The sequence below is a fragment of the Cydia pomonella genome, chromosome 2, assembly GCF_033807575.1.
Source record: "Cydia pomonella isolate Wapato2018A chromosome 2, ilCydPomo1, whole genome shotgun sequence".
Lineage (NCBI taxonomy): Eukaryota > Metazoa > Arthropoda > Insecta > Lepidoptera > Tortricidae > Cydia > Cydia pomonella.
Genome location: NC_084704.1, coordinates 25,153,766 through 25,180,630, shown reverse-complemented (window position 1 = coordinate 25,180,630; position 26,865 = coordinate 25,153,766). Strand labels below are relative to the sequence as shown.

Sequence of the window (26,865 nt, the reverse complement as noted above, 5' to 3'; positions counted from 1 at the left end):
TGCAAAATTGTATTGACTTGTTTAGGTATAAATTATATTATTTAAAATGTATAATTTTATAGTCATTATTTTATTTCGGTTAAGACTTTTAAAATAATGATGTTTATGACTTTTACAGTACATATGGTGCTACTTTACCGCACTAGTGCGCAAATTTGCAAATTACGTTACTGTGTCAAACATTTAAAGGGCCATATGTACTGTAAAACGTTGTACGATACATGTGCGAATAGATAATACGCAACTCGTGTCGATTTAAAACACTCCCTTCGGTCGTGTTTTAATTGATCGCCACTCGTTTCGAATTTCCTATTTTTCGCACTTGTATCGTAATGTACTATTATAAAGTTTTAATGACAAAGTTTAGGCCGTATGTTGTGATTTTGAATTTAAGGTGAAACGAGAAGCAGAAAATAAATAAGTATTGCACTAAAAACTAAACTGATTTTCGCTAAGAAGGAACTTTAATATTCTCAACATGAATTTAGAAGTCATCCGTCAAATCATCCTTCAAGGTCAAATCGGACAAGCTCGTTAGTTAATAACAATTTTAACACTTCTCGCATACAAATATATTTAACAACATGACAAACAGACTAGGGAGTGTCTTAAACAGTAAAGGACCAAGACATTTCACTATTCGAATATTGTTTTTAAAATTCAGTCACTATTTTTATCTTATCAGTATCAGCCAGTTAATTATGTTTAATGGTGAATTTGTTTCATCGGTCAGTAATTGACTTTCTTCTCTTCTTTAATCCTTTGCTGTGATAATCAACTCCAATATCCAAAACGTCACCTAAACAAACCCAACTTCAATACATACAGTATAAATTTGTGAACCAACACAACCTTGTTTCGGAAACGTATCTTTAACTATAATCCATTAACATGATTTTCTTTGGCAACTTGTCCGTTGGCCATGGGAGTACGGACCGGGGGTGTGGATATTATGGCTTGGTACATACCCCATATGGCAAGGGGCCGCATGTAGGCGATAGAGCGATGGTTGCCGTTCTCGTAGAGGGCCTCTGGAGTTTCGAACGAGAGCCCCATTTGAGTTAGTGTGTTGTAGAGACCACCGGCAGTTTTAAACGCCTCTTCGTGCATACCTGAGACATAAAGGAAACAGTTAAGATTCGATTAAATCGACTATTGTCTTTGAGAAATATTCACAATATATTGATGGAGATCGAGACAAAAGAGAGTTGTGGGGGAGAATGTCAACAATAGGACATTCTTAGGCCCGGAAGAGTTGAACGCCGCATTATCGAGTTGAGTTGAGTTGTTTTGTGTTGAAGAAACTGTACGCTACCTTCGTATATCATGGTGGCGGCCAGGCCGGACACCACGCCGACCCACACCTCGCCGCTCTGCAGCGCGGTGGCGTCGGCGCGGCCGCGGTCGAGCGAGAACCCGTTGACGGCGCCCATCTTGCCGTCCATGAACTTGAGCACGTTGTTCTCGTAGATGGACGACAGTGCCTTTCGAACGTGCGCTTCGGGGAATACTGTCTCGGTGGAGCCCGAAGCACGGAGGAACCTAATATATAACGATAAAAAAATTAAAGTCGATTGCGGCTTAATTAACGGAGTTTATAATCTTTGGAATGGGAATTGGGGATGGTGCAGGATGGTAAGCGACCAAGAGGACCAAGACCAGGTGTCATAGGCGTTCCATCAAGCTGAAGATTGCAACAAGCGGAGAAGCATATTGCCATGCTTCCGTCGAAGCCACGATCCTCAACAGCGAGAGATCGAATCAAGGAGTTAAAAAGTGACGGAAGTTAATGGCCTAAATTTGGAAAAGAACAAAGTTGAAGTGAATGAACATTAATAAATATTCGGCGGTAATATTTACCATTGTCCAGCAAGTTGATCAGACATGATGACGCGTTCATTGTTAGGCTTCGTATCGAACCGGTAGTAGGAGCCGTTCCACAGCTTCTCTTCGAAGGCAGCCTTCGCCCGTTCCAGCAGCTTCGAGAACTCTGCCGCGTCCTCTTCTAGAGAGAGCGTCCGGGCCATGCTGAGCACGCCGGCCACTGCGGCCAGCCACAGCCCGCCGCAGTAGGCGCTGCACCAAAAACAAATTAGAACATTTCTAGGCGTTCTTCACAAAGATAAAAAAACCGTAGCTAGTCCGACTGTGATACGACTACGAATTAAAATGTATTCTCAAATCTAATTCAGTGGCTATAGACACCAGATTCTCTGATTTGTTCAAGGAATTTGCGATGATAATAACATTCAATACGAAAAATATAACTCATTCACTTAAATAACTATAAAGAAAACTATGCTATATTAATCGATATCTAGGCCTTTCCGAATGCAATAAGGTTGATATTGTTCTTTATATTAAACATTTGTTAAACAACAAATGAATTCTAACTCCTAACCCATTGCCACTTTCGATATTATAAATACAAAATAATCGACGTACCTAGGTCCAGACATGACCCAAGCGTCATAAGTCTGATCGGGGAACCCTCCATTCTCAATGAGTCCGTCTCCGTCCTTGTCCCAGGCCGCGGCCGCGCGCCGCACGAGCGCGGCGCACGCCGGGTACATGTCCGCGACGTACTGCCGCGCGTCCCACACCGTCGCGCCCAGCTCCGGGGCCTCCGGCTCCTCCAGCTCCTCGGGCTCCTCCACGGTCCTGGACAGAGGAGCATACTCTCCAACTAGCAGTGACACTGGGGTAGCAGATGGCCAGTGTTATGGATTGATGTGAACTTTATAGCTTTGTTATACGGTATGAATTGAATTGGCAAATGAAAGGCGATGAAAACATTAATCTTTACACAAGCAATTAGGAATAATGTAACAATAAATGGTTAAATAAATATTTTAGTAGAACTAAAAAAAAGTGTAGGTATGCCGTAAAAGCTAAGTGATATGGACATAATTCGTAAATGCAACTAAATAATGAATTGATTGGTTCTAATTTGTGATTATTAATTCAAATTTAAAAATAATAAGTGTGCCAAAACATATAGTTAATTTCAAAAGTGACTTGCGCCAGCAAACTAGGTATTTTCTTAATAAATAATGCAATTCGTACTCCGTCACCCCCCATTGGTATGTTTTTTTAATATTGACAAAAAGGAATGTATTATACAGGGTGGGCAAATAAGAGTGATACACCTTGTTTAAATTTTTTTATTATTATATATTATTATATTAAGTGCAAAATTGATTAAATATTTTTTCATAAATTAATTATTCAGGGTTGGCATTTGTACACGGAAGATAATTTCTGCCAAATGACTACCTCTAGCAGCAAGCAATTTTTGTGTTGTTTAAAACACGTTGTTTGCTCGATTAATTTCGAGAAACAGTGACAGTGATTGGCACCCAAATTCCCTAAATTTTGCAGCTGCTGACTTATTTCTGTAGGTCTATCTAAAATCACGTGTCTATGCTAACAAGCTGATGAAATTTACAGTTAAAACCGACCATCCGACACAAATTGACTAAGAGAACGCCGAAAATGTGCGAAAATATGTTGAAAATTGCGATTATAAACTGAAACAGATATCATACACTAAAAAAAAGTGACCAAGTGGCCGCCGGTGGCCGAGGCGCGAATTGAACCCGCGTCTTCAGCTTACGCGGCTAATGTCCCGACCACTAGGCCACCCGGCCACGGCGGTACCCGTCCCAAATTCTCGGGTGTATGCTATCTTTGAAAGGCTAGGTGCGTTGACTTACTCCCAGGGCGAGCAATCTGTGCTTGCACCTCCTATACGAATTCTATTCTGGAATTACAGTAAAGCGAGAGAGATGGTGCTGCCATCTATCCAACTAGGAAACAAATCAAATTATTCTTATGAAAACAATTTTAATTTGATTTTTAAGTAGTCACACTACTATATATAAATTATAAACTGAAATAGATATCATACACTTAAGAAAAAGTGACCAAGTCCACCAAGTGAAAATTGCGATGATAAGGGCTCACATTTGTCTGCTGTTAGTGGTGGACATATGTCAGACATTATGTTCCTCATCTATTTGCCAACCCTGAATAATACATTTTTAAAACAATACTTAATAATCTTTGAACTTAATATATGTAGTTAAAATTTAAAAACAAAATGTATACTTTTTATTTTCCCACCCTGTACAAGTAAAATGCCAGGGTTGTAAAGTTAGGCTTTCCACTGTTAAAGTTTCGTAAGCCGTCTTGTCTGTCCGTTCGTCTAGGTGTGTTACAGGGTATGGACCATTTAATTTAAACGAGGCCAATAGCCAGTGGCGTAATAATACCAACCGATGTCCATTGCAAATGGGGTGCTATGAAGGCCAGAGCTCCCGGCCTCTCGATAAAATGTGGCTCGTGGCATTTTTCCTGCTTTGTCAGTTCTATATAAATGAATCGCATTGATCAATAAGACTCTCATGACTTAGAAGATACCAATATTGGATTGTATCGGTAATGTGCCCGGTGTAAGCACTGAATAATAATATTAATGGGCATAACTCATTTTAAAAAGCTTTCCTAGAGCGACCGAAGTCCGAATCGCACCCTATCCATTCCACTTAGCACCGGCCACCCGCTAGCCCACCTGTAGAGCAGGTCGAGAATGTCTTTGGGTCGCGCGGCCGCGGGCGGAGCGGCCGCGGCGACGACGGGGGAGTCGCCCGCGCCCGCGCCGGCCGCCTGCCCCGTGGCGCGCGCGTACAGGTCGTCCTCCGTGCCCGCGCGCACGTCGTCGATGTACGCCATCGACCGGTACCTGGCCCCAGGGTTGCCAATTCGCATCACATATCACGGTACACTGCTTAGATCACGGATCACCAAAATGTTAGAGGGCGTATACTTATACGACTATAAGACTCGCAGTAGGCTCTCTGCGCGACCGCTCGTTCCGATTGCGTCCATGTTTACGATATGTTCTCATAAAGATTAAAATATCTATAAAAGTTTGACTTCTAAGGATAATATGGGCTGTTACAGTATATACAATAGTAAAAAAAAACTAGTTTAATTGTAATGTGTGTTAACCTAGCGCTCTTTACGGTACCGGGGGGGACTACCTACAGCCAACGTCAAATAATCGAAAAGCGTTATCTGCCTCTATATCGCTCTTGCATATTCGAGCGATAGAGGCATACTTATAATGATTTTCGATTTTTCGATGTTGGTGGTAAGCCCTCCATTTAGTCCGTTATTCAGATGAATGAAACACCGTGTAGTCGACCAAAAGTGGCATTGACTCAGGACCCATCTTTCGACTTTGCGTCGTTATAAGAAATGAAAATATTTATGTATTGACATATATGTTCATTTTCAAAAAGCTTCGCAATTCGACTTGTAAGCCGTTGATACAAATGGTCTACACTGCGCTATGCCAACCACTGATTAGTTACTGCATTACAGAGTGGGGTGGAGCACCTAAAACCAGGATGCTGGAACTCGTAAGAGCCCAACGCTCCATGTTGAAAGTAATGTTTAAAAACTCTTTCAATTTCCAACATCAGATCTCTATGCAGAAGCGAAGGTTCTAACTGTTAGCCAACTGTTTCTGCATAAAATACTTGTGCTTACGCAAATTTCATCCGAATACCTGACTTGTTACAATTCGCTCCTTAAAAAGCGCATATTTAATTTACCGGTGCCAAAAGTATCATCCGTTTTTACTAAACGTTAGGCGGAAACTTAAACGCCATTCTCAAGCATTGTGTTTAAAAGGCAGCACTGTAAATGAGGCTAAAAATACTACTTTTAAATTACTTCAATCACTGAATTACACAGAGACAGAAGCTATTTTACAAAGTGTCACTTAACTGTAATTTTACTTTACTTAGTTTATCTTAATTTTAGTTTTAAGTATTAAATGTAAGGTTTAATGTTATGTGAATTATGACATTATGAGAGTACTTAACGAAATTTAGCTATAACTAACTAGCTATAATTCAGCTATAGTAACTAAATTCAGCTATAATTCAGCTATAGTAACCAGTTCCCCGCGATACGTACATACATATAATCACGCCTATTTCCCGGAGGGGTAGGCAGAGACCACATACCTCTTTCGCTTCTTTCACTTTCATAACATTCCTCATACACGCTTGTCGGTTTAGGGTGCTCTTGAACTGGCCTTTCTTCAGGATTTCCCCGATTTGATCAGAGAAAGTCCGCCGATGTCTACCCCTACCAGCTCCCTTATACACTCTCTTTGTTAACTTTCTTTCACTCATTCTTTCAAAGTGTTTAAACCATCTCAACATACCTTTCTCAAGTTTTGTCACTACATCTTCGTTCAGTCCACAATATTCCCTTATCACACTGTTCCTAATTCTATTTTCTAATTTCACACCTCACATACTTCTCAACACTCTCATTTCCATTGCATTCACTTGGCTCTGATGCCACTTCTGCCATACCCATCTTTCGCTACTATACACAAGTGTAGGCACCAACACCCCTCTATGCACCGCGAACCGTTCTTTTTGCGACACCTTCTGGCTGCTTATAAAAGCGTCGAGTGCTCCATTCACACGATTTCCAGCTTTCACTCTCGTTTCAATGTCTTCATCATGTTTACCGTCCCTAGTGAACAAGATTCCCAGATACACAAACTCTTTCACTTGTTTCACTTTTTCTTGACCAATCAAAATTTCACGTTTGTCATATATTCTCCCTTTTCAAATACCATTACTTTCTTCTTGCTCACATTTATTCTCATTCCTTTCCTTTCAAAAGATCTATGCATTCTAGTTACCATTTCCTGCAACTTTGCTTAACACTCTTTTCGATGCTAAACCACTCAGTGTACGATCCGTTTACTATCACACAAGCACTGGAATCCTCATAGAGCGATTGCAGTGCCAGAATGAGACGGCCGCTCAATACATACACCGACAGTACCGACTAAAGTTCATTCCTCACCACTCTGTCATTAGCCTTTTCCAAATCCACGAAAGCGCAATAAACCTTTCGACCTCTGGCCAAATACTTTTCGGCTATGCATCGCAGGGAAAAGACTTGATCCGGACATCCCATACCCTTTCGGAATCCCGCTTGTGCATCTCATACTTTCTCATCGATTTCTTTCACTACTCTTTCAATCAATATCTCTGCATACAACTTGACGACGACGCTGAGTGATCCCTTTCCTTTGTAAAGAGGTACATTGTCAGCCTTGCACCAGTCCCTGGGCACTTGGCCTGTTCTAAAACACATATTGAAAAGGCGATACACCTGACTTCCTACAATGCCCTGTCCAGCTTTCAGCATCTCGACAGAAACTTGAAATACATATGTTTGTAACACTTATGTACAGTCAGCAAATTATTAAATTTGCACCCTGCATACACTTATGTATACATACCTTTCGGTGCTGAAGGGCGCGCAGTAGGCCCGCAGCAGGCGGTGGTCGCGGGCGACTTGCAGAACGAACTTGATGTTGAGGTCGCGCCACTCGCTCACGTCGTGGATGTTGTACGCGTTGATGTTCGAGAAGGGCGCGTCCGCTGTACAGATCATTTTATTATCTTTGATAAAGCCTTTTTACTTTAGACTGCGTTTCCACCAAAGATTTGTGAGGATACGTAGCGAGGGATGGATTTGTGAACAACCAATAGAATATTGTCTATTAAACGTCGGACGTCGAATGAGGGAAAGGGGGTCTGACGCCCGCGCGGGTTCGTACCTGGTGCAAAGGTTATCCATCGCCATTCAACGTGGCAATGCGGCTAGCGTTATGGGTACCTTTGCGCCGGGGACAACTCGGGGGGGGTCTTTTTGACTAGACTTAAGTTAGTCTTAAGTTTTGTTTTTTTTTAAGTTTTTTTTATTTGTTTATTGTATATAATATGTCTATTAAATTGATATTACTTATACATATATTACTTTAGTTTAAAAGGTGCAACGTAGGGCAACCAAGATGGTATATGGACTCTTACTTAATAAACCATACGACCAAAGCCTTGCTAGTCTTGGTTTGACAACACTGGAGCGAAGAAAACAGCGTGGTGACCTCATTCAAATTACCAGAAGCAGTGACAAATGCTCCTTGAGTGAACAGTTTTAAAAACAAACATTTAAAATTAGCATTAATCAGATTTCAGCTGCTAGTGTATTAAACAATATAATAAAGGTGCGCTGAGAGAAGATAAGTAAATTAAATGGTTTAACAAACAATCCCTCGCTACGCATCCTCGTACATCTCTAGACTTCGACGAGGCATCGCTAATCAAACCTGTGACCAATTTCGCATTAGTAAACCTTGTTGATTTTATCATAATTATTATTAAAGTCGTGTATAGAGGTGTGTACTACATATATATAATAGCAGTAATAATACTAGCAGTGCATAAGAAACTGAAATTAAGGAAAAACCATAACTTTAGATCAATCCTATTGGAACCTTATTATTTATTCTTCTGTATTACTTAACATTCACTCAAAATTAATATTGGAAGTTGAAACAAATTATTATAAAAACCGGCTAAGTTACTTCCTAGCATAAATTCTTATAAAACTGGATTTCATTCTTATAAAACAATTGTGTTAAATTTCAGTTTTGTATCTTGCCCACTATTTTCAACTGAAGCTGAAATCCTTTTTAATTTAGACTGCGTTTCTATCAGAGATTGTGAGAATACGTACAGAGTTACAGACCTATTAAATATTTATTGAGAATATATGAAACTTTTCTATACGACGATCTTGCTCGCTAATTGTACTAATGGTCCATCGTACGGAGTTTGACTGTTGATTTTGACCAACAGCTTGGTTTGTTTGCTTGCTTTGGGCCCAGTTCAGGTGATAGTGCCCACGGAAAACCATGACTGATTAAAGTGATTATAACCTATTTCTACATTTTATTTACTCAAATTACTCTAGTATATGGTATAAATATACTGCTATTATATTGCATACTACTGTATGTTTCGGCAAATTAGTCATGATATCTTAGAATTTAACTGTATACAATGTTGACTATTTATAGGCCTTATTGCAATGAAATAAAGTCTACCAACGAACAGTTAAGTGTGTTACTGTTTATCCAAAGGAACAAACCAGACAGCTACCCAAACACCTAACTTTTATGTTAAAATGTTGTTGTAACCCTTGATGTTGTATGAAAGGTAGCCGACAGCCAAGCCACATATTTTGACTAAGGTGTAGAGTTTGTGAAGTTAGGGCTTGTAGAGTTAGAAGCTACGTGAGATCTGATAACTTTTTGACTGTGCGAGTCTTATGGTCTCGTCTTGGCAACATTTTACATGAAAATGATTTTGGTGGGATGATATATTTTGATAACATAAGTAAATATTATATATTTTAAAAGTATTTCTTACCTGGATCTCCCAAATCATGGGGTATGGAATCCTTTATTTTAAACTTGACGGTTTTACCGTCGTATAGAGACGTCCTACACTTTTCCGTCTCCTGTGTTATTGTGTCGCGGAACATGTATTGCAATACTACCTGCAAATACATGAAAATATTAATAGATTCAAGTTGATAGTAGTCCAACAACAACAGTCATGTTTCGGAGGAAGTCCTTACTTAAAATCTGCCAAAATTAATAAAGTGCGTTTATGAAACCAAATAATTTCTGCCATTTTACCTTTCTGTAGGTGCTATTTTGTAGATATTTGTGTAATATAAAAGAGATATATAATGAAAAGTCAATGCGACAGTCTTCATGACCGGATTGTATATTACGAGTATCTACAAGCTAAACTGACCACTGGGGTTGTATTGTTATCTTTTTCTTTCTTGCTACTATGGTGCGTGTGGAAAAGAGAACCCGGGTCGTCAGTTCAGTTTGATCTGCGTATAACCAGTGCGAAGACACTAGAGCGTTCGGACATTTTCTGCTCCGTTCGGTTCAGCATTGCTCCGAGCAATTATTAGGGTTGGCACAACATAACGTCCCTTAGCGTGCTCAACCACAGATAAGATAATGACTTGAATTTTGACAACCCTAAATATGCGAAAAGAATAGTGCCATACATTAGAAGGAGATAGCATGATTTATCCCAGAATCGCTGTCAAACTTCAGTTTTGTAGGAAGTGTCATTTCTGTATGGTAGTACTATTATTTATTCTATGGTATTTGGTATGACATCAAACTGTTAAAACATCTAATAATCTAATTACAGTCAACAATGTGCATTAGCACATTTGAGTAAATATGTACCTGTTCAAAGAATAATCTTTTGGTGAGATTCCATACGTCATCTTTTTTTATTTAAATATAAATAATGAATAAAACAGATACAATAGCTTACCTGTAAATTAGGCCACAGCTGTGCTAAAGCAAACGACGCATAGAAGTGGACGTCATACGTATTATACATTCTATACTCGTGCCCCTCTAAATAACCAAAAAGACCGAAGTCGCGTCTGAAACAAAAACAAATATATAGTACCTCTTCGCTACGAGTGATTTAAATCACAAAAAAGTCAACCGTTTGCGTCTGTGCTGTTGGCAAGCATAACGCATTAAAAACAAACAGAATAGAAGATCTCACAAAACCCAAATTTTTTTTTTTATCATTAAAATGCTCCGCGTCTAACAAAAAATATCTGCGATTTGTCAAAATTTACTTAAATTTAATCCTTATTATAACCAGATAAAATTGATAACCTCACCTAGGATCGCCTTCGGGGAATTCCTCAGCAACATCGAACCAAATGGTCCCTCCGTCGGCGATATAGTAAAGCTCGTTCATTAAGGCACCTTTTAACCAGTCTGGTATATTACTGAAAAGATAGAACACGAATAAGTTATTAAAAGCCCATCAACGTCCTCACTAGCGCCACTGGTAAATTAATTGTGATTGTTTAAATTTAACGATATATATTTAAAAAAAAAGGGGGCCGCTACGTACTGGATTTTGTATTTAAGTACCTTATGAATATTTTTTAGATATTTGTCGTTAAATTTAAATAATCACAATTATTTAGCAGTGGCGCTAGTGAGCACGTTGATGGGCTCTTAAGTAACCTAGGGTTTTTTGCAGTAAATAAACAAATTATTTAATTTTACTACGTGACTCGTTACCATAACCCATAACATGATTAAGTTAAATTTTAGTAATCATGAAAAATATTTGTACAATAGAACATGCAGTCTAAGGCCTTTTTAGACAAAAAGTCATGATCAGATATTTGTGAGTAGTTTGCTCGCTACAATCATGACAACTGTAAATAACAACTGACTCAGTTTGTCTGTAACGCTGAAATAAGAAAGAGTAATTGCACAATAAACAGTATATAAAATTACCTATTAGTGAGAATGGGATCCTGCCACTCTGCGAGCTGCTTCTCCCAGTTCTTATAATTCTTAAGCGCGTAGGCGGCGATGCCTGCGCCGGCTATGCCGTCGCTGCCGAAGTATTTTGTGTAAAATCTGTGGATACATCATTGTTTTATTACAATTAAATTTTAAAACTCATGTAGCCAACAACAACAGTCGACTCTCGGTAATTCAAACCACCGATAAATCGAAGCTATCACAAGTTCCCTAGAACATCTCTTGATATTTCGAAAAAAATCAAAACATTTTGAAGCACTTGGTAAATGGAACAAAACAAATCATCACTACGTAACAAAACGACGCGTTAATTCGAACTCATAGGCGTCAAACACTCGATAATTCAAAGTTATCAGATTGCAGAGGTAAGTACCCTACATTTTGTTACTGTAATGTTTAGTTTAGTTTCAGTAACTCTTTCGTCGGTTATGCATACAGATTAGAAGTTTGTGTTAATAATGAGTCCTAAAAAGTATAAATGCTGGACTTTTACTGATTGAAAAGTCTTGGAGAGCTGTAACACCACTAACGATTCTAAGTACATCAGGAAAATCAGCCTATAATTACGGAAGATGAAGAACCAGCAATAGTACCACTGGTTGACATCAGCAGTTAATAAATAATAATTGATTGTTACTCAATAATTCGAACTTTTATATTCTTTCTCTCAAAAATTTCGAACCATTTGAAATTTCAATATCTCAATAATTCGTAATATTTTAAACTTCCTTCGAGTTTCGAATTAACGAGAGTCGACTGTACTTAGATATATTTGTTTTGCCGAAGATCAAAATTAATGACGTGAATGAGTTTTAAGTTTTTTGTCTTTTTCAGTTCAAGTATATGTAAGTGCAAAACATATAATATAATTTGAAAGAAGTTTAGCAAAAGCATATGTTACCCGAATAATTGAATAATATTTTAATGTATAATTTCACAAGATAACTGGATTGCATAATACATATACTTGGTGTGGTCGTATCCTGCTGTCCCTTTTTAACTGCCTTAATGACGTTACATCGGCCATTTATAATTTTATAAATAACAAAGCGCCGCGATTTTTTTATTTTTTTTTAGTTTATTTCACAAATCACAATATACAATGTACTTATAATTAAAGTTTCGCCAAACTGTAAAACAGTTTGTTGGCGATGTAAAACAGTTTGTTGGCGATTTTAATATTTGTACCTATACACCGTGTTTTTATTGAATTGCGTTAACTCCGGGGTTTCGGTAAGTACGTTTAAGGAAACTAAATGGCATAGTTAATTTTCAAAAAAAATATTTTTTTTTGTTTTTTTTTTTACTATTTTTATTTTTATAAAAAGTAACTAAATGTTGCATATAGCGTTGTTGTAACACGGGCATTACATTTAACTCAACCAAACAATTGAAAACTGTGACATATCAATGTCATTTCTAACATCGATCGTCCGAGATAGTACGTACGTTTAGTAGCAAATGTATGAACTCGCACTAAACACTAACTAATAAGTAAACAGGTCCTAAAGCAAGTGTACACGCTCGTAAGGGCCTTATAATATAAAAATTTATGATTGATTATCTCCGAAATGGAGTTAGTTAGAATATCGGTATCTTTGAGAAAGTTACTTAATTTAAGCTCAGGAATGCACCCTCGAAATTAACGCAAATCAAAAAAAACACGGTGTATATTACCTTCTATGAATTTTCTTGTCTTTCTTATACTTAATAATAGGCATGTCCCAGGCGAGACAGAACTCCGTCACTCCCGTCCCTCCTGGATCCAAGGATATAACGCTTGATAGTCCTATGGAATCACCTGTAAAAATACGTTTATTTATAATATTGATTAGATCAATTTTTCATCACACTTGCTCGAAAAAGATCTTATTTCATGCAGGTGTGCTGAAGGACAAAGTCCTATTTTGTTCCCGCAGGAGTTATGGATTGTGAAAAACTTTAATTATGTCACTTATTCATACAAACCAAGTAGCATAAATGACTTTTTACTTTTAAAATACTGACGTTTATAATGCAATATTTTTGTTTATGTTTAAAATTGATTGATTCATTTAACAGCCGATTAAAATATTTTTACATAATTTTCAATCGTGGTTGAATGCCGAATAGGTCTGTGCCTTCGATGCTTCACCTGCCAAGAAATTACAAATGGCGGACGAATGTTTGATATGTCACCATATTAAAGAATAATTCCGCTTAAAATTTAGTTTTTTATTCGCAAGTGTGATGAAAAACATTGTGTGTAACTCCGGGGGTAAGTCTATTGCAAACTCGGGTCTTTAATTCCCTCCAGCTTGCGGCTTTTACCACGCGGCGGCGCCACTGCGGCTTAGACCCGATTACCACCCTCGTATCCTTATAAAAGTTATATAGTCTTTGATTTTATTAAGCAGTATTCGCACGATCATACACGACGGTCTTACACGACTATCCTATATCTTGAAATGATTCTGACCGCGTCGTGTAGACGCAGCCCGCGGCTATATTCTTTGGCTGTTTGTGTTTTTCTTAGTGGATACATATTTTTAAAAAGTAAAAAACAATACAGTAATAATTTCCCGTCCGCTAAAACACGACAATAATGGTTTGATTTTTTTTTATTTGAGTTTGACCATAACGAAGAACTACACTATTTTTGCTACAATAAGGTGAACATTTCCGAGCATATTGGAGAAAATGCTTTTTTTATAGATACTTTAAAACCCCGCGCGAACACGCTTATTAGTGCCATGGCGTCCGTTTGAGACGCCACGGGTTTGTAAACATTGCAGTGATGTAGGAAAGAAATATGAAAGGAAACAAACCGGTTACTTGAAATATCTATAATTCTACTGACAAAGTTTGTCAGTAGAAATAGGAGCAAATTTCAAATTTTCTATGGAACGATAACCCTTCGCGCTTACATTTTTCAAATTTGCAGCTTTTTTCTATTGACAGAAATTAAAAAAAAATATCAGGGACTTTGTCTAAAACGAATAATCATCAACAACTTAACTAAATATTAAATTCGTGTTATTTTTACTCTGCATGAGTCTCCAGCACCTGATTTTGTGATCTCAAAGCATCCTATAAGGTGTCTGTGAAACTGAATGTCTTCATTTATATATCATATCATTATTTATTTAATAGTTCTATAGTCCTAGGTAGTTTTTTTGAACAGTTAATAGTTCTATAGTACTAGGTAGTTTTTTAGAGGAAATGAAAATTTGAACTGTTCCAGCCCCTAGTTTAGGAGATGACTATTTAAGAACGTTACCGGTTTTTTAATAAATACTAACCCCCTTGTTCATAAACGTGTTTTAAAGTTACGATGCCGCTAATACTCGTTTGTCCCTTTCCATCATACCGATACGTTGGAAAGGGACAAACGATTATTAGCGGTATCGTAACTTTAGTACACGTTTATGAATAAGGGGGTAACAGTTTACTACTAGTGTACTAATTTAGTCGTAATCTTGAATGAAAAAGGAAGCATTTTACAAAATAGGCTCGTCTGTAGGAATAAGGCCTCTTAACGAAAACCAACACAATGATAGTTCCATTCCGCCAAATAAGAAAAAAAGTTTTTTAGCTAAATATCGTATTAACAAGCATTTCATTTAAATAATATTATATAAATATTTACTTTATATCATAAAATTTGTACGCAATAAATGTTAAATGGTGAAATATTTTTAAATTCAAACTTTTTGGTGTGGTCGTATAAATTACGATCTAAGACGACAACTGTCTACGCTGCTCAAAGAAATATGTCATGGATCACGTCATGGGTTGGTTCGCTTCCGATTGGTGTTTCAGTTAACATGGCCGATTGGAGAACTTTACACTTTTATTTTATTGAAATATTATTAATCCTAATGTTTATACGGAAATTGGGCCATCGTTGAGAATCATATCAACATTTATATGTTTTGTTTAAACCATTATTTCTATGATTCTTTGTTAATGTCATCATGCCTATTTCAGGCGCTTTGAAACCTGCTTATTCAACTTGGCCTTTGACAAAGCGAATCAACCTCCCCCCTCAATAAAACGTTTTTATAAAAAATCTGCCTAACGATAATTAAAAAAATAAATGATAGATTGGTCAGTACTTACACTTATAAATCTTTTTAGATTTTTCCTTCTTTTCTTCAACTTTTCCTTCTGACTTATCCGGGACCTTTGGTGGGGGCGGCGTGAGACTCGGGTCCGGCCCGAGCTTGCCATGCTTCTTAAGGCACTCCCAAACGTAGCTTGACGTCTTGGCTGCGTTCCATAGACAATAGCCCTCGTGAATAGTCTCCTTTTCGTCTTTTTTCTTTGCCACAGTGAAAGTACACGATGTGTCACCCACTTTTTGCTCTAATGATACGCCACATGTGTGTTCTTCTGAATACCTCTCCATTTCTAATTTTGCTGTCAATTTAAAAGGTAATTTAAGATGGACCCAATGTATTTGGGAACTTAAAATAAGATTAGAGATTTGGGAAACCAAACATTTTGGAACATCTCTTTCAGGTTTGGTTACTCAAAACAATCCAAAATTTATAGACTTCATGGTCACCTTTATCACGCGATAAGGTCAGGACAAAGCATTTTTACATCTTTACGTTATCACACGATGTAACTACATGACGTTGAAAATACCTCGAATCTCTCGTTTGATTTTGTTGTAATTTTTCAATGACAGTCTTTGTGAATAATGATGATTCAGAAGGTTATTTTCTTAATTTATTTGAGTCGATCTAAGAATCCACTTCGATGGTTGCCAATAGCTAAGCAATATTACTTAATAAGATAAGCGTGCCTACTTAACTGTGATATAATATTATCTATAATATCTACTATATTGAGCTAAATCAGTGATTAATATTATCGCATATCCGCATATACACATATCGTTCATTTGATGATAAGTAAATTCGACACCTGCATTAACAAAACTGCCTTATTAGTTGGTAAATAAACATGAATTTTGTAAATGTCACTTCATATTTAAATACCTACTTACTGAAATCCTTAAAAGTAAGTTGGTATTGTACCAACCTAATATGAAACATTAATGGTGTCCCAAATATTTTATTACATTTATGTAGGTGGTCTCATTAGTGGGCATTTTGTGCAAATTAGTTCTTGGAAAAGGCTTACAAAGGCGAAAAACCGATCTAGCTAGGCTTGAATTTTATGGAAATTTGTATGTAATTGTTTATCTAACCAAGGTTTTTCAGTACACAGATATCGATAAACACTAGCCACAGCATATTTGAGAAGCCTGAGGTATATTGATAGACATATTTATGTACAATACTGACCTAAATGCTTTTTCTTCTTATTCGCCTTGAGCGGTATTTCGGTCCAGGTTTGCGTGATACTGACATGTCTATGCTCTGCGCTCACGTTGGTCGCGGTGAATACGAACACTGCACACGGTAGGCTACTGTCCTGCAATTCACAAAACGTTGGTTATTATTTACTGGCAGGGTTTATTATTTAAAGCGCTGGTGGCCTAGCGGTAAGAGTGTGCGACTTGCAATAGTTGCAATCCGGAGGTCACGGGGTCAAACCCTGGCTCCTACCGAAGTGTGAATAGGTTTTCGGAACTTATGTACGGAAATATAATTTGATATTTACCAGTCGCTTTTCGGTGAAGGAAAACATCGTGAGGAAACCGGACTAATCCCAATAAGGCCTAGTTTACCCTCTGGGTTGGAAGGTCAAATGGCAGTCGCTTTCGAAAAAACTAGTGCCTAAGCCAATTCTAGGGATTAGTTGCCAAGCGGACCCCAGGCTCCCATGAGCCGTGGAAAAATGCCAAAACAACGAGAGGAAGATGATGATGTTGTTTATTATTTACTAACTTTATCCCGCGTCTTCGGCCACGTAGAACTCATTCAGAGAATAAACAGTACTTTATAGTTGTTTTCATATATTAGTTTTCATGATTCTTAATTATTAATTAAGTATGTAAATTCCAATTGTAATATTTGTAATCGAATTGCCTTCACGCAAATTCGTTCTACAATTATACGTAAAGGGTAACAAACTTCCATCCAGCTATTCTCACAAAATTGCACTGTGATACTAAGTAGGATCGAGTGTTTGAGTAAGAAGTTTTTGTTAATTCTTTTTATACCAGACGCCGTTTTTCTATGATGAAGTGTCGTATACTTCTCATTAAGACGATTCTAAGGAGCCCAAACGAGGTTAAATAACAACAGTGTAATTACAAAGTAAATATTATGTATTGAGACTGACGGTGGCCAGATTCCTAACTCAAGTCATGACAAAACATTCTTTATCATGTAGGCCTAGCGACAAGCACTTTCAAATCGTCTGAAGTATATAAAATAAGCTACATAATCCAGACTTAAATCGACAGGGATATAAACCGTGAGTACCTTTACTTTGGTATATAATGACGTTCTACCAAAATTGGTATGAGAAACCATTGAAATTTATAAATACACAAATTTCAATCGTGAAGATGGGTTTAAATTGTCAAATGTGTGGAATCCTGTGATTTGTTTGTGTAAAAAACCATAGATAACCGAATCAAACACGCGTAGTGACACTGTGAGTGTAGTGTGCTTGGATAGACCAGCAAGTGTGGACGCTACCAGTGGTAACGTTGAAAGCGAACGCAGCCGATGCGCACGAATGATGGTAGACCGAGCGCGGTCTACACAACTTTGACACCCACCCGCTATCTCCAGTTAGCCGTGAACAAGATGCATATATGTAACTGCGTCGAAATATCGGGAGCTCAAAAACAATATAAAAGGTAATCACGGTTTATATCCCGGTCGATTTAAGTCCAGTGAAACTAACCGTGAATCATTCAAAACTGTTAAGCTACATGATACCATAATATATATGGCCTTGATAAATATGGAAATGCACAATATACATTTGTACTTAAATTACAAATATTTCACAATAGATTGCAAGTACTTGCTAGGGCCCGGACAGGACCGGACGGAGTAACAGAGATAAAAATAAGGCTACGTATACAGTCAGGTTAATACTAGTAAATGACGGTCAAATTGACCAAATAAATTAAAACACTGTCTGTCACATAGGGGAGGACAGGAGAGACTGGAGGACATGACAAAACCATGAGTTTTTAAAGAAATATCAAACCGGGACCATTATAGACCTTTTGTAGGTAACTATAAGCGGCGGCTTATTATAAGCGGCGATACTGCGTACCTAACCTATTACGTAAAGCTCATTGTTTCGTTAAAAAAAATGTAAACGTTTTACATTTGACGTGCTGCTATAATTTCATAAGAGCTTTAATTGGAAAGAGTGCACATCAAATAGATAAGTACCAATGTAATGTTCGTTACCACTGGGTCAAACCTCTAAGCGTTTAATGGCTTCCATTAATATTATCTTATCTTCCCAATTTACTTGATATACAGTAAAAAAACACAGATAAGTAATCATTTTGGAAAGGAAATACGCATTGATTTGCTTTTCTTGGCCATATTCACGCTCGATATACGTACAAGAAAAACGTACTGAAGGGTTGTATTTAGCGCAGTGTAAGTAGCTCCTTTAGGTACTACAATTGTGACCCTACTTCATTGCAAAAAAATATCATAAAGACTAAACTATACAGAGCCACAGCTGGCACTTCTGAAATGTTTGCCAACCCCTGCAGTTTAGAAAAAAATATAAATTACATTAAACGGAGGACTAGATTTAACGGGCTCCTAGCCTAGTCGGTAGTGGCCGCCTACAAAGCAGCAGGCCCCGGGTTCAAATCCTAGTAACACAAATATTTGTTTCTGTGTTATGGATGTTATGTGTGTTTAATTATACCTATCTATCGCTTATATACCTATATCGTAGTCCAGTACGCACAACTCAAGCCTGACAAGCCTTATTGAGCTTACTGTGGGACTAGGTCGACTTGTGTATGATTGTCCCATAATATTAATAAATTAATTTATTGTTTATTAGATTGAGGGGCGTTCCTATTGAACTGAATACCTATGTTTAGTTAAGCTTATACTCGTAAAACTGTAAATAAGTTCATACTCGTAAAAAAAAAAACTAATATAAATCTACGTACCTATACTTAAAAAATAAAACTTGAATGTATTGTGATTTTTTTAATGCTTTGGTAGCTCAGAGGCTTTTTTATTTTTGCATCATCACGTAAATGATTGAACTCTGATCATCTAGAATATGCGTCAGACTTTAGTAATCCTATTATTTATTCTGCGCTTTAGTCTAGACGAAAACAAACTTTAGTCTAGCGAAAAATACGTAAACTATTTAGCATTGTTTTAAATTAGCGCTAAATGTAGGTATACAATAATCTAATTGACTTGATGCACAAGAACACACAGACTCGTTAAGTGAAACACAGCTACCTCATTGTTACTACAATATTGGTTATTAACGCTTTAATTAACTACTTAAACAGAAGAAGCTTTGATTGCAAAATATCCTTGGCATATACCTACTTGTGCCAGATAGGCCAGATTCCTACAACATTATGTACGAGAACTACTCCGGCAGCTTACACATACACAACAGCTTTAAGTAAAAAAATATATGATTAAAAAACTATTCGCATTCGTAAAAAAATATGGTCATGATTAGAAATGAAATATTCCTCAAACTTGCAATGAAATGTTGGCATGACTTACTTCAAATTAGGTCCGGAAATACCGGTGCGATGAGTATGCGGTGATAATATGAGTATAGACGATATGTAAAGGAATTTCATACAGCCTTACACACCTCGGCCTGTAAAGCAACCTTCTGTCTATTTTTGCTTTCTTTTGTTTTTAAACGTGAAAATGTGACATAACGTCTTGGCATTCAACCATCAAATAGTAGTAGATTCATAATTTGTAGTGTGTGTGTTTTAGCTGTGTAAACCTACGAATAAAACAAATTAACTGCATTTTTTTTTCTTTACAAATCTCTGCGAGAAACGGGGTACGCTCGGCCGTCTATGTCTACTTGGCCTGCAACCCTTCGTTTCGTCGCCTCTATAGTAATGTACTAAAAATCAATTGATAACTATAACAGAAAATGTTTAAGACGAAAGTGGACGATCGCGCGAGAACGCCATTCCATACATAGTCCCCATTTTACTCTCTGGATATTAACATTATTGAAAATATTTTACGGTCGAAATAACTGTTTTAACACTATCGGTCCGGGCGCCCTGTTTCCAGTACAAAATGAACACATACGTGTTGTTGGCAGTGAATATGTTTAATTATTAATTTAAACATTTCGCTGGTTATAGTGGTTATTACCGTGATTGGATAGGGTTAGAATATTTACCTAAACTTAATAGAGACAAGTATTGGAGACTCTTTGAGGGTATCGACACTGAAGACCCGAAAACTTAAAATGAATATACAATAACTTAAAAACATTTTTATATATCATCATTCATCAATATATGTATTCAGTATCAAAATCATCACTAATATTATTTTGCTTGTAGACAAGTGAAATATGTACCCAATAACTTTTTTAGATCCACTTGCAGGTTGCACTTATAAATGATTTTTCAGCGTGAACAAAGGTGAGTGGTGTTAATTTACAAACAAAAAAATCGGCCAAGTGCGAGTCGGACTCGCGCACGAAGGGTTCCGTACCATTGTCTAAAAAACACTTTTTTGTATGGGAGCCCCCTTGAACATTTATTTTATTCTGTTTTTAGTATTTGTTGTTATAGCCGCAACAGAAATACATAATCTGTAGAAATTTTAACTGGCTAACTATCACGGTTCATGAGTTACAGCCTGGTGACAGACAGACGGACGGACAGCGGAGTCTTAGTAATACAGAACCTGTTTGACCCTTGCGTATGGAACCCTAAAAAGCGGCCAAGTGCGAGTCGGACTCGCCCATGAAGGGTTCCGTACCATTTATGACGTATTAAAAAAAAACTACTTACTAGATCTCGTTACTTCAAACCAATTTTCGGTGGAATGCATGGTAATGTATATCATATATTTTTTAGATTTTTCATTCTGTTATTTTAGAAGTTACAGGGGGGGGGGGGACACATTTTTTCACTTTGGAAGTGTCTCTCGCGCAAACTATTCAGTTTAGAAAAAAATGATATTAGAAACCTAAATATCATTTTTGAAGACCTATCCATAGATACACCACACGTATGGGTTTGATGAAATTTTTTTTTTTTTAAATATTATGACGTATTAAAAAAACTACTTACTAGATCTCGTTCAAACCAATTTTCGGTAGAAGTTTGCATGGCAATGTATATCATATTTTTTTTTTAGATTTTTCATTCTGTTATTTTAGAAGTTACGGGGAGGGGGGCGACATATTTTACCACTTTGGAAGTGTCTCTCGCGCAAACTATTCAGTTTAGAAAAAAATGATATTAAAAACCTCAATATCATTTTTAAAGACCTATCCCGACACGTATGGATTTGATGAAAAAAGTTTTTTTGAGTTTCAGTTCTAAGTATGGGGAACCCCCAATATTTATTGTTTTTTTTTTTCCTATTTTTGTGTAAACATCTTAATGCGGTTCATAGAATACATCTACTTACCAAGTTTGAACAGTATAGCTCTTATAGTTTCGGAAAAAAGTGGCTGTGACATAATCGGACAGACAGACGGACATGACGAATCTATAAGGGTTCCGTTTTTTGCCATTTGGCTACGGAACCCTAAAAACACATTCATCAATTCGCTTTACGATTTATTCACCTTACGTGTTTGGCTTCTCCACTCAATAACTTTTCAAATTTTCAAACCATCCTGAAGAAAATAGTATGAAACGAAAGTTCGTAATACATAAACTATTAAAAACACAAAATAAAATAAAATAAATGTACGTCAGGTTTCGTGAGTTTAGGTTCCTCTCTCACTCTCCCTGAGCGTGAGCGAGATGGCTGTGCATGCCCAGGATTGCGGATATCATTGTTTGAAATTGTTATTTTTAGTTAGTTTAAACAAGAAAAAGTAATTGTTAAGTTAGATCAAAAATAAATATGCACATTCTCAGAAGCAATTTTCCTAATTTTAACCGCTTAAAAAAAAAGAAGATTCTCAGTTTGACCCGTATGTTTTTAGCTTTTATGCAAAACTTGATAGTATATAATACTAGACAAACACAGGGGATGCACCGTTTTTATGTCATTTATAACATTATCAAATTTCCGCGAATTAAATTCCAGAAAATATGTAGTCTCACGGAAGTCTCCAATACTCGTCTCTGTTCTACTAAGTTTAAAATATACGCTACCTATTGCAATAACTTATAATATAATTTTCCGAGCTATTTAAAATAAGATCTGTATTTATGTTTGAATGAGTTTAGTTGGTACAAGTACAAGTCTGCCTCATCAGATATTGCAAGGGCCAAAGTAATTAGTATGTGGGGCACTGACATTGAGTAAGAACACAGAACCAATTAAAGTGATTGGAGCAATATGATTCAATATGATGCACTGCTTCTTTCTTGGTTATTAAATTTTGTTACCACCTGTATTTAAATGTTCTCACATTTAAGAGTGGTGTTAGTACAAAATACACAATAAGAGGAAAAACCCTTGATTGCTGAGGTCGCCGTCATCGAAATTGATGTGGAGGACTATATAAGTATCAAATTATATTAGTTTTTATATATAATCTTTCTTGTTTTTATAATCTGCCTGGTCTGTCAGCAATTAAATTTTTGCAAATTAACTTGATGTATTTCTTTGGTGTTTGATTGAGCTAAAAAACACATCAAATAAATTTACATTCCATATTTTTGAGTCCGGTACCTTCTCTGAACATGAAGTCACAAATTGGCCTGCAAATTTTCTAAAAACTTAGATGAGTTTGGGCTCATGCTTAGAGACTTGTTTAAAATTGAAATGATCAAATAAAGTTTTTGTACCCAGACTGTAGCATGAAATCCAATAAAGTTTGACAAAGCATTTATTTAATACCAACTTACCTTATAATTGTGTGGGATCACTGGAGATATTTGTCGACACACTAGTTTAACCCCATGCTGGCTGAGGTCGTAGGTAGTCCATGCTCGGGGATAAAGTGCTGTGTACTGACAATCTGCTCCATTTAAGTTCCATTCCCATGATGATAGAGCTTTCTTTGGTTTGCTATAGATCATTAGAATGTCAGAGTTAGTGTCAGACACTTGGGAAAATATAAAATCCCAAAAATAAGATCCTAATTGTATATTTTAACACATTCACTGCCGGGAACCCACCTGGTTCGGTGGGCGTTCGTAAACTTTGTTCAGATGCCAGACAACCCGCTAGGCGGATTGTTTTGTACGCAGCTATAGACCACCGGTTTCTGGGGTAGTGCGCCGTTTTTTGTCTAGCAGTGAATGTGTTAATTTTAGATTACTTGTATTTTTTTTTTTTTATACTACGTCGGTGGCAAACAAGCATACGGCCTGCCTGATGGTAAGCAGTCTCCGTAGCCTATGTACACCTGCAACTCCAGAGGAGTTACATGCGCGTTGCCGACCCTAACCCCACCCCCCTCGTTGAGCTCTGGCAACCTTACTCACCGGCAGGAACACAACACTATGAGTAGGGTCAACTGTTATTTGGCTGCGGTTTTCTGTAAGGTGGAGGTACTTCCCCAGTTGGGCTCTGCTCTAGATCTGGAATGACATCTGCTGTGCTGTGCCCTACCACACAAGGCGAGATGACATTCACATTGCCCGTACCTCTCTTTTGGACGTAGTTTAAGGACATACCCGGGTCCAAATTGTATTTAATTGAAATGTAAGTGCTTTGGGACCAATATGGGAACAATTTATACTTTGGTTTTTTATTTTATTTTTAGCATTAGAAAAAAAGGTAAACAATATAGACATGTCTTTTTATTGAGAAACATCTTCTAAAATTAGTAACTATTATTTATGAAAGCTAAAGAATGTAAATTATTATATATGATTTATAATTGTTACATATTTGTGGTGACTTGTTTTTCAATAAAATGATACATTAAGATCACTTGTACCTTCTTTCTAATGCTAAAAAAACTAAGTATAGTTACCATTGAAACTGTACAATTAGATAAAATGTTAAATGGCTGGCTATATACTGAATAGAGATTCAGTTTTTTTACTACTTGAAAGACGTCTCTTTTTGACCCAGTGGTTGAATGGTAGAGAATGCCTTAAGGCATTAACTCCACCATTTGTACTTAATATTTTATGTGAAATAAATTATAAATAAATAAATCAAATGAATACTAAAACTTTGACTCACTTGTAAGTAGATAAAACAGACTGGAATATTGTTTCATTGTTAGCATTCCTTACATTGACAATAAATTGGCATTCAGGCACAGTGATATGGTCATAAATACCAGGGTAGAGCTGGAAGCGACAAAACTCTCCTTTGTACCCTCTTCCAATTGTACCACCACCAATACCTCCTATTGGGCAACCTGATAAAAAAAAGAGTCAAAAACAATTAAGAAAAGGATAGTTAACTGTGGTTTTATACCAAAATTAGCAACATAGCATAATCTAAAAATAAATCGGTTACAACTTTACACATCTAAACTGTGAAATATATTAAATAAATAAAACAATACCCACTAAACTTACATATTATGAAACTACTCTGCCTAAAAATTGCACTCTTCAAGAAGACTTACCATACATTCTTTGAGCAGATATCATGTGAATATAATCCATTATAGGTTTCTTCTTGCTTATCTTTTTACCAACATAATACTTTAAATATCTGTAATGTAACCAATACGAGAACGAAAATATTTTAATATTATTATTTTTTAGAAAATAAAATAAAATAATTGATTCAATCTAAGTCTACAACAAAATACAAATGTTGATTTCAATAATATATTCACTCACCTAGTCGTAAGAGGCATCATATCAAACATTTGCTTAGCACTTGGTATAATAATTTGTTTGCTTTGCAAAGAATATTCATGATTTAAGGCCAATTTCAGGCCGTAGTTGGGCACTTGGTCCTTTTCTTGATCGCCGATTGTATCCATTTCCATTTTATAAAATGATCACTGGATGTCTATTCACCATAAAATTAGAACAACAAGAGTTTAGGCAGAGTTTGATTGTATTCGGTATTCAGGAAGACGCGTGTACCTTATCAGTAATATACGAGATAACTAAAAAAATTAGGAGATTCCCAATCCCTCGCTAGCTTGGCTGTTTGGCTGATTCGGCTCACTCTCGCTCGGCTGTCGCTTTCAGCTCAGCCTGCAACACGTAGTGATTATATGCTCTTTGCCTGCAGCCTGAAGTCTGTCAAATCAAATCAAACTGTGCCACTGACTGATTGAATTCGAATATGAAATGACGTACGAGAACTCCATTCATATATTCATATCTTCTAATTTGGCAATTTATTATACAGAAAAACAAATGAGATGCAGAGCTGATAAAAAATCAGAACACTAACATAATTTCTGTACAAAAAGTAATGATATCCTATCATAAACATAAATGTGAAATGACAGCCAAGTTCAATATAAAATTAAGATAATGCGTCGTTGTTGTCTTCGCCTACAAAAGAATTAAGATCTATATGGATGCCAAGTTCTGTGTTGAAAATCCTGAATTTTTTGTTACAAGAATATGCAACGTTCTAAAATGAATTTATATAACAATTTCTTGTTTATTGATACTACCCACAATGTTTGCTGCTTAATAGGAAATAAACTACTTAAACAGAAAGTATTATTAATATTTAATCTTAAATTTAAATAAAATAAAAATAAAATATTTTTATTTCAGAAACATAAAAATTCCATAAAACATTGTTAGTACCATCGTTATAGCTAGGGGTTAGTAAGTACATTAAAATCAAATCAAAAAACAGATAATTATTTACACAAATTATTTATTTGACTTGAGACGTTATTCAATTTCAAGATTTGACTTGGCTAGTTTTTACGTACAGGCTATATTATAATATATTTGACTAATTTACTAAACTTATACTCTAAAATTTGGTTAGTAAAAACTAGCAACGTCAAACCTTGAAATTGAATAACGTCCCAAGTCAAATAAATGCATTATGTAAATAATTATCTGTTTAAATTTAAGATTAAATATATATTTCCTATTAAGCAGCAAACATTGTGGGTAGTATCAAGAAACAAGAAATTGTTATATAAATTCATTTTAGAACGTTGCATATTCTTGTAACAAAAAATTCAGGATATTCAACACAGAACTTGGCATCCATATAGATCTCAATTCTTATGTAGGTGATGACAACGACGCATTATCTTAATTTTATATTGAACTTGGCTGTCATTTCACATTTATGTTTTTGATAGGATTTATTATACAGTAAAACAAATGAGATGCAGAGCTGATGAAAAATCAGAACATAATGATTTACTAGCATAAGTTGGATTTATATTTTATTAAAAGCGTTCATTAAAGTCGAAAAAAAAACCAAAGCGCTCTAAAAAAAAAGTCATCAGTAAAGGCTCCTCAAGACGGGAAATTGTCATCGGAAAAGAAATTGGCAATTTGATTGCTTCGTCTAGGTGAAACTTGATTATGTCCGAATGCAGATTATCTGTGTATAGTTTGGTTGTGCAATACAGAAAATAGA

At 36.4% G+C, this 26,865-nt stretch overlaps 1 protein-coding gene across 2 annotated transcripts; it reads right to left on the bottom strand.

Annotated features, from left to right (window-relative positions):
• Positions 1–776: 776 nt before the first annotated feature.
• On the bottom strand, positions 777–25,673 carry LOC133534713 (non-lysosomal glucosylceramidase). Of its 2 annotated transcripts, XM_061873951.1 has the most exons (17): positions 25,131–25,673; positions 24,911–24,999; positions 24,517–24,697; positions 23,226–23,388; positions 16,582–16,711; positions 15,386–15,685; positions 12,962–13,085; positions 11,255–11,380; positions 10,621–10,731; positions 10,257–10,371; positions 9,318–9,447; positions 7,343–7,484; positions 4,574–4,744; positions 2,446–2,661; positions 1,861–2,076; positions 1,316–1,542; positions 777–1,112 (listed from the first exon to the last, which is right to left on the bottom strand). In XM_061873951.1, exons 1-17 carry the CDS (start codon positions 25,280–25,282, stop codon positions 877–879), a joined length of 2,829 nt encoding a protein of 942 aa, XP_061729935.1. In that variant the 5' UTR covers positions 25,283–25,673; the 3' UTR covers positions 777–876. The 2 variants fall into 2 exon arrangements, with proteins under 2 accessions (XP_061729935.1, XP_061729936.1); XM_061873952.1 differs by lacking the exon at positions 4,574–4,744 and having other exon boundaries at positions 25,131–25,658.
• Between the last annotated feature and the right edge of the window lie 1,192 nt (positions 25,674–26,865).

Bases quoted from the DNA above. Each gene is read 5' to 3' on its own strand.
- LOC133534713 (XM_061873951.1), bottom strand. From the start codon at position 25,282: ATGGAAATGGATACAATCGGCGATCAAGAAAAGGACCAAGTGCCCAAC. The intron at 11,381-12,961 runs GTAATATACACC...ATGTATCCACAG, and splicing joins GACAAGAAAATTCATAGAAG to ATTTTACACAAAATACTTCG. The intron at 10,372-10,620 runs GTGAGGTTATCA...TTTTTGTTTCAG, and splicing joins TTCCCCGAAGGCGATCCTAG to ACGCGACTTCGGTCTTTTTG.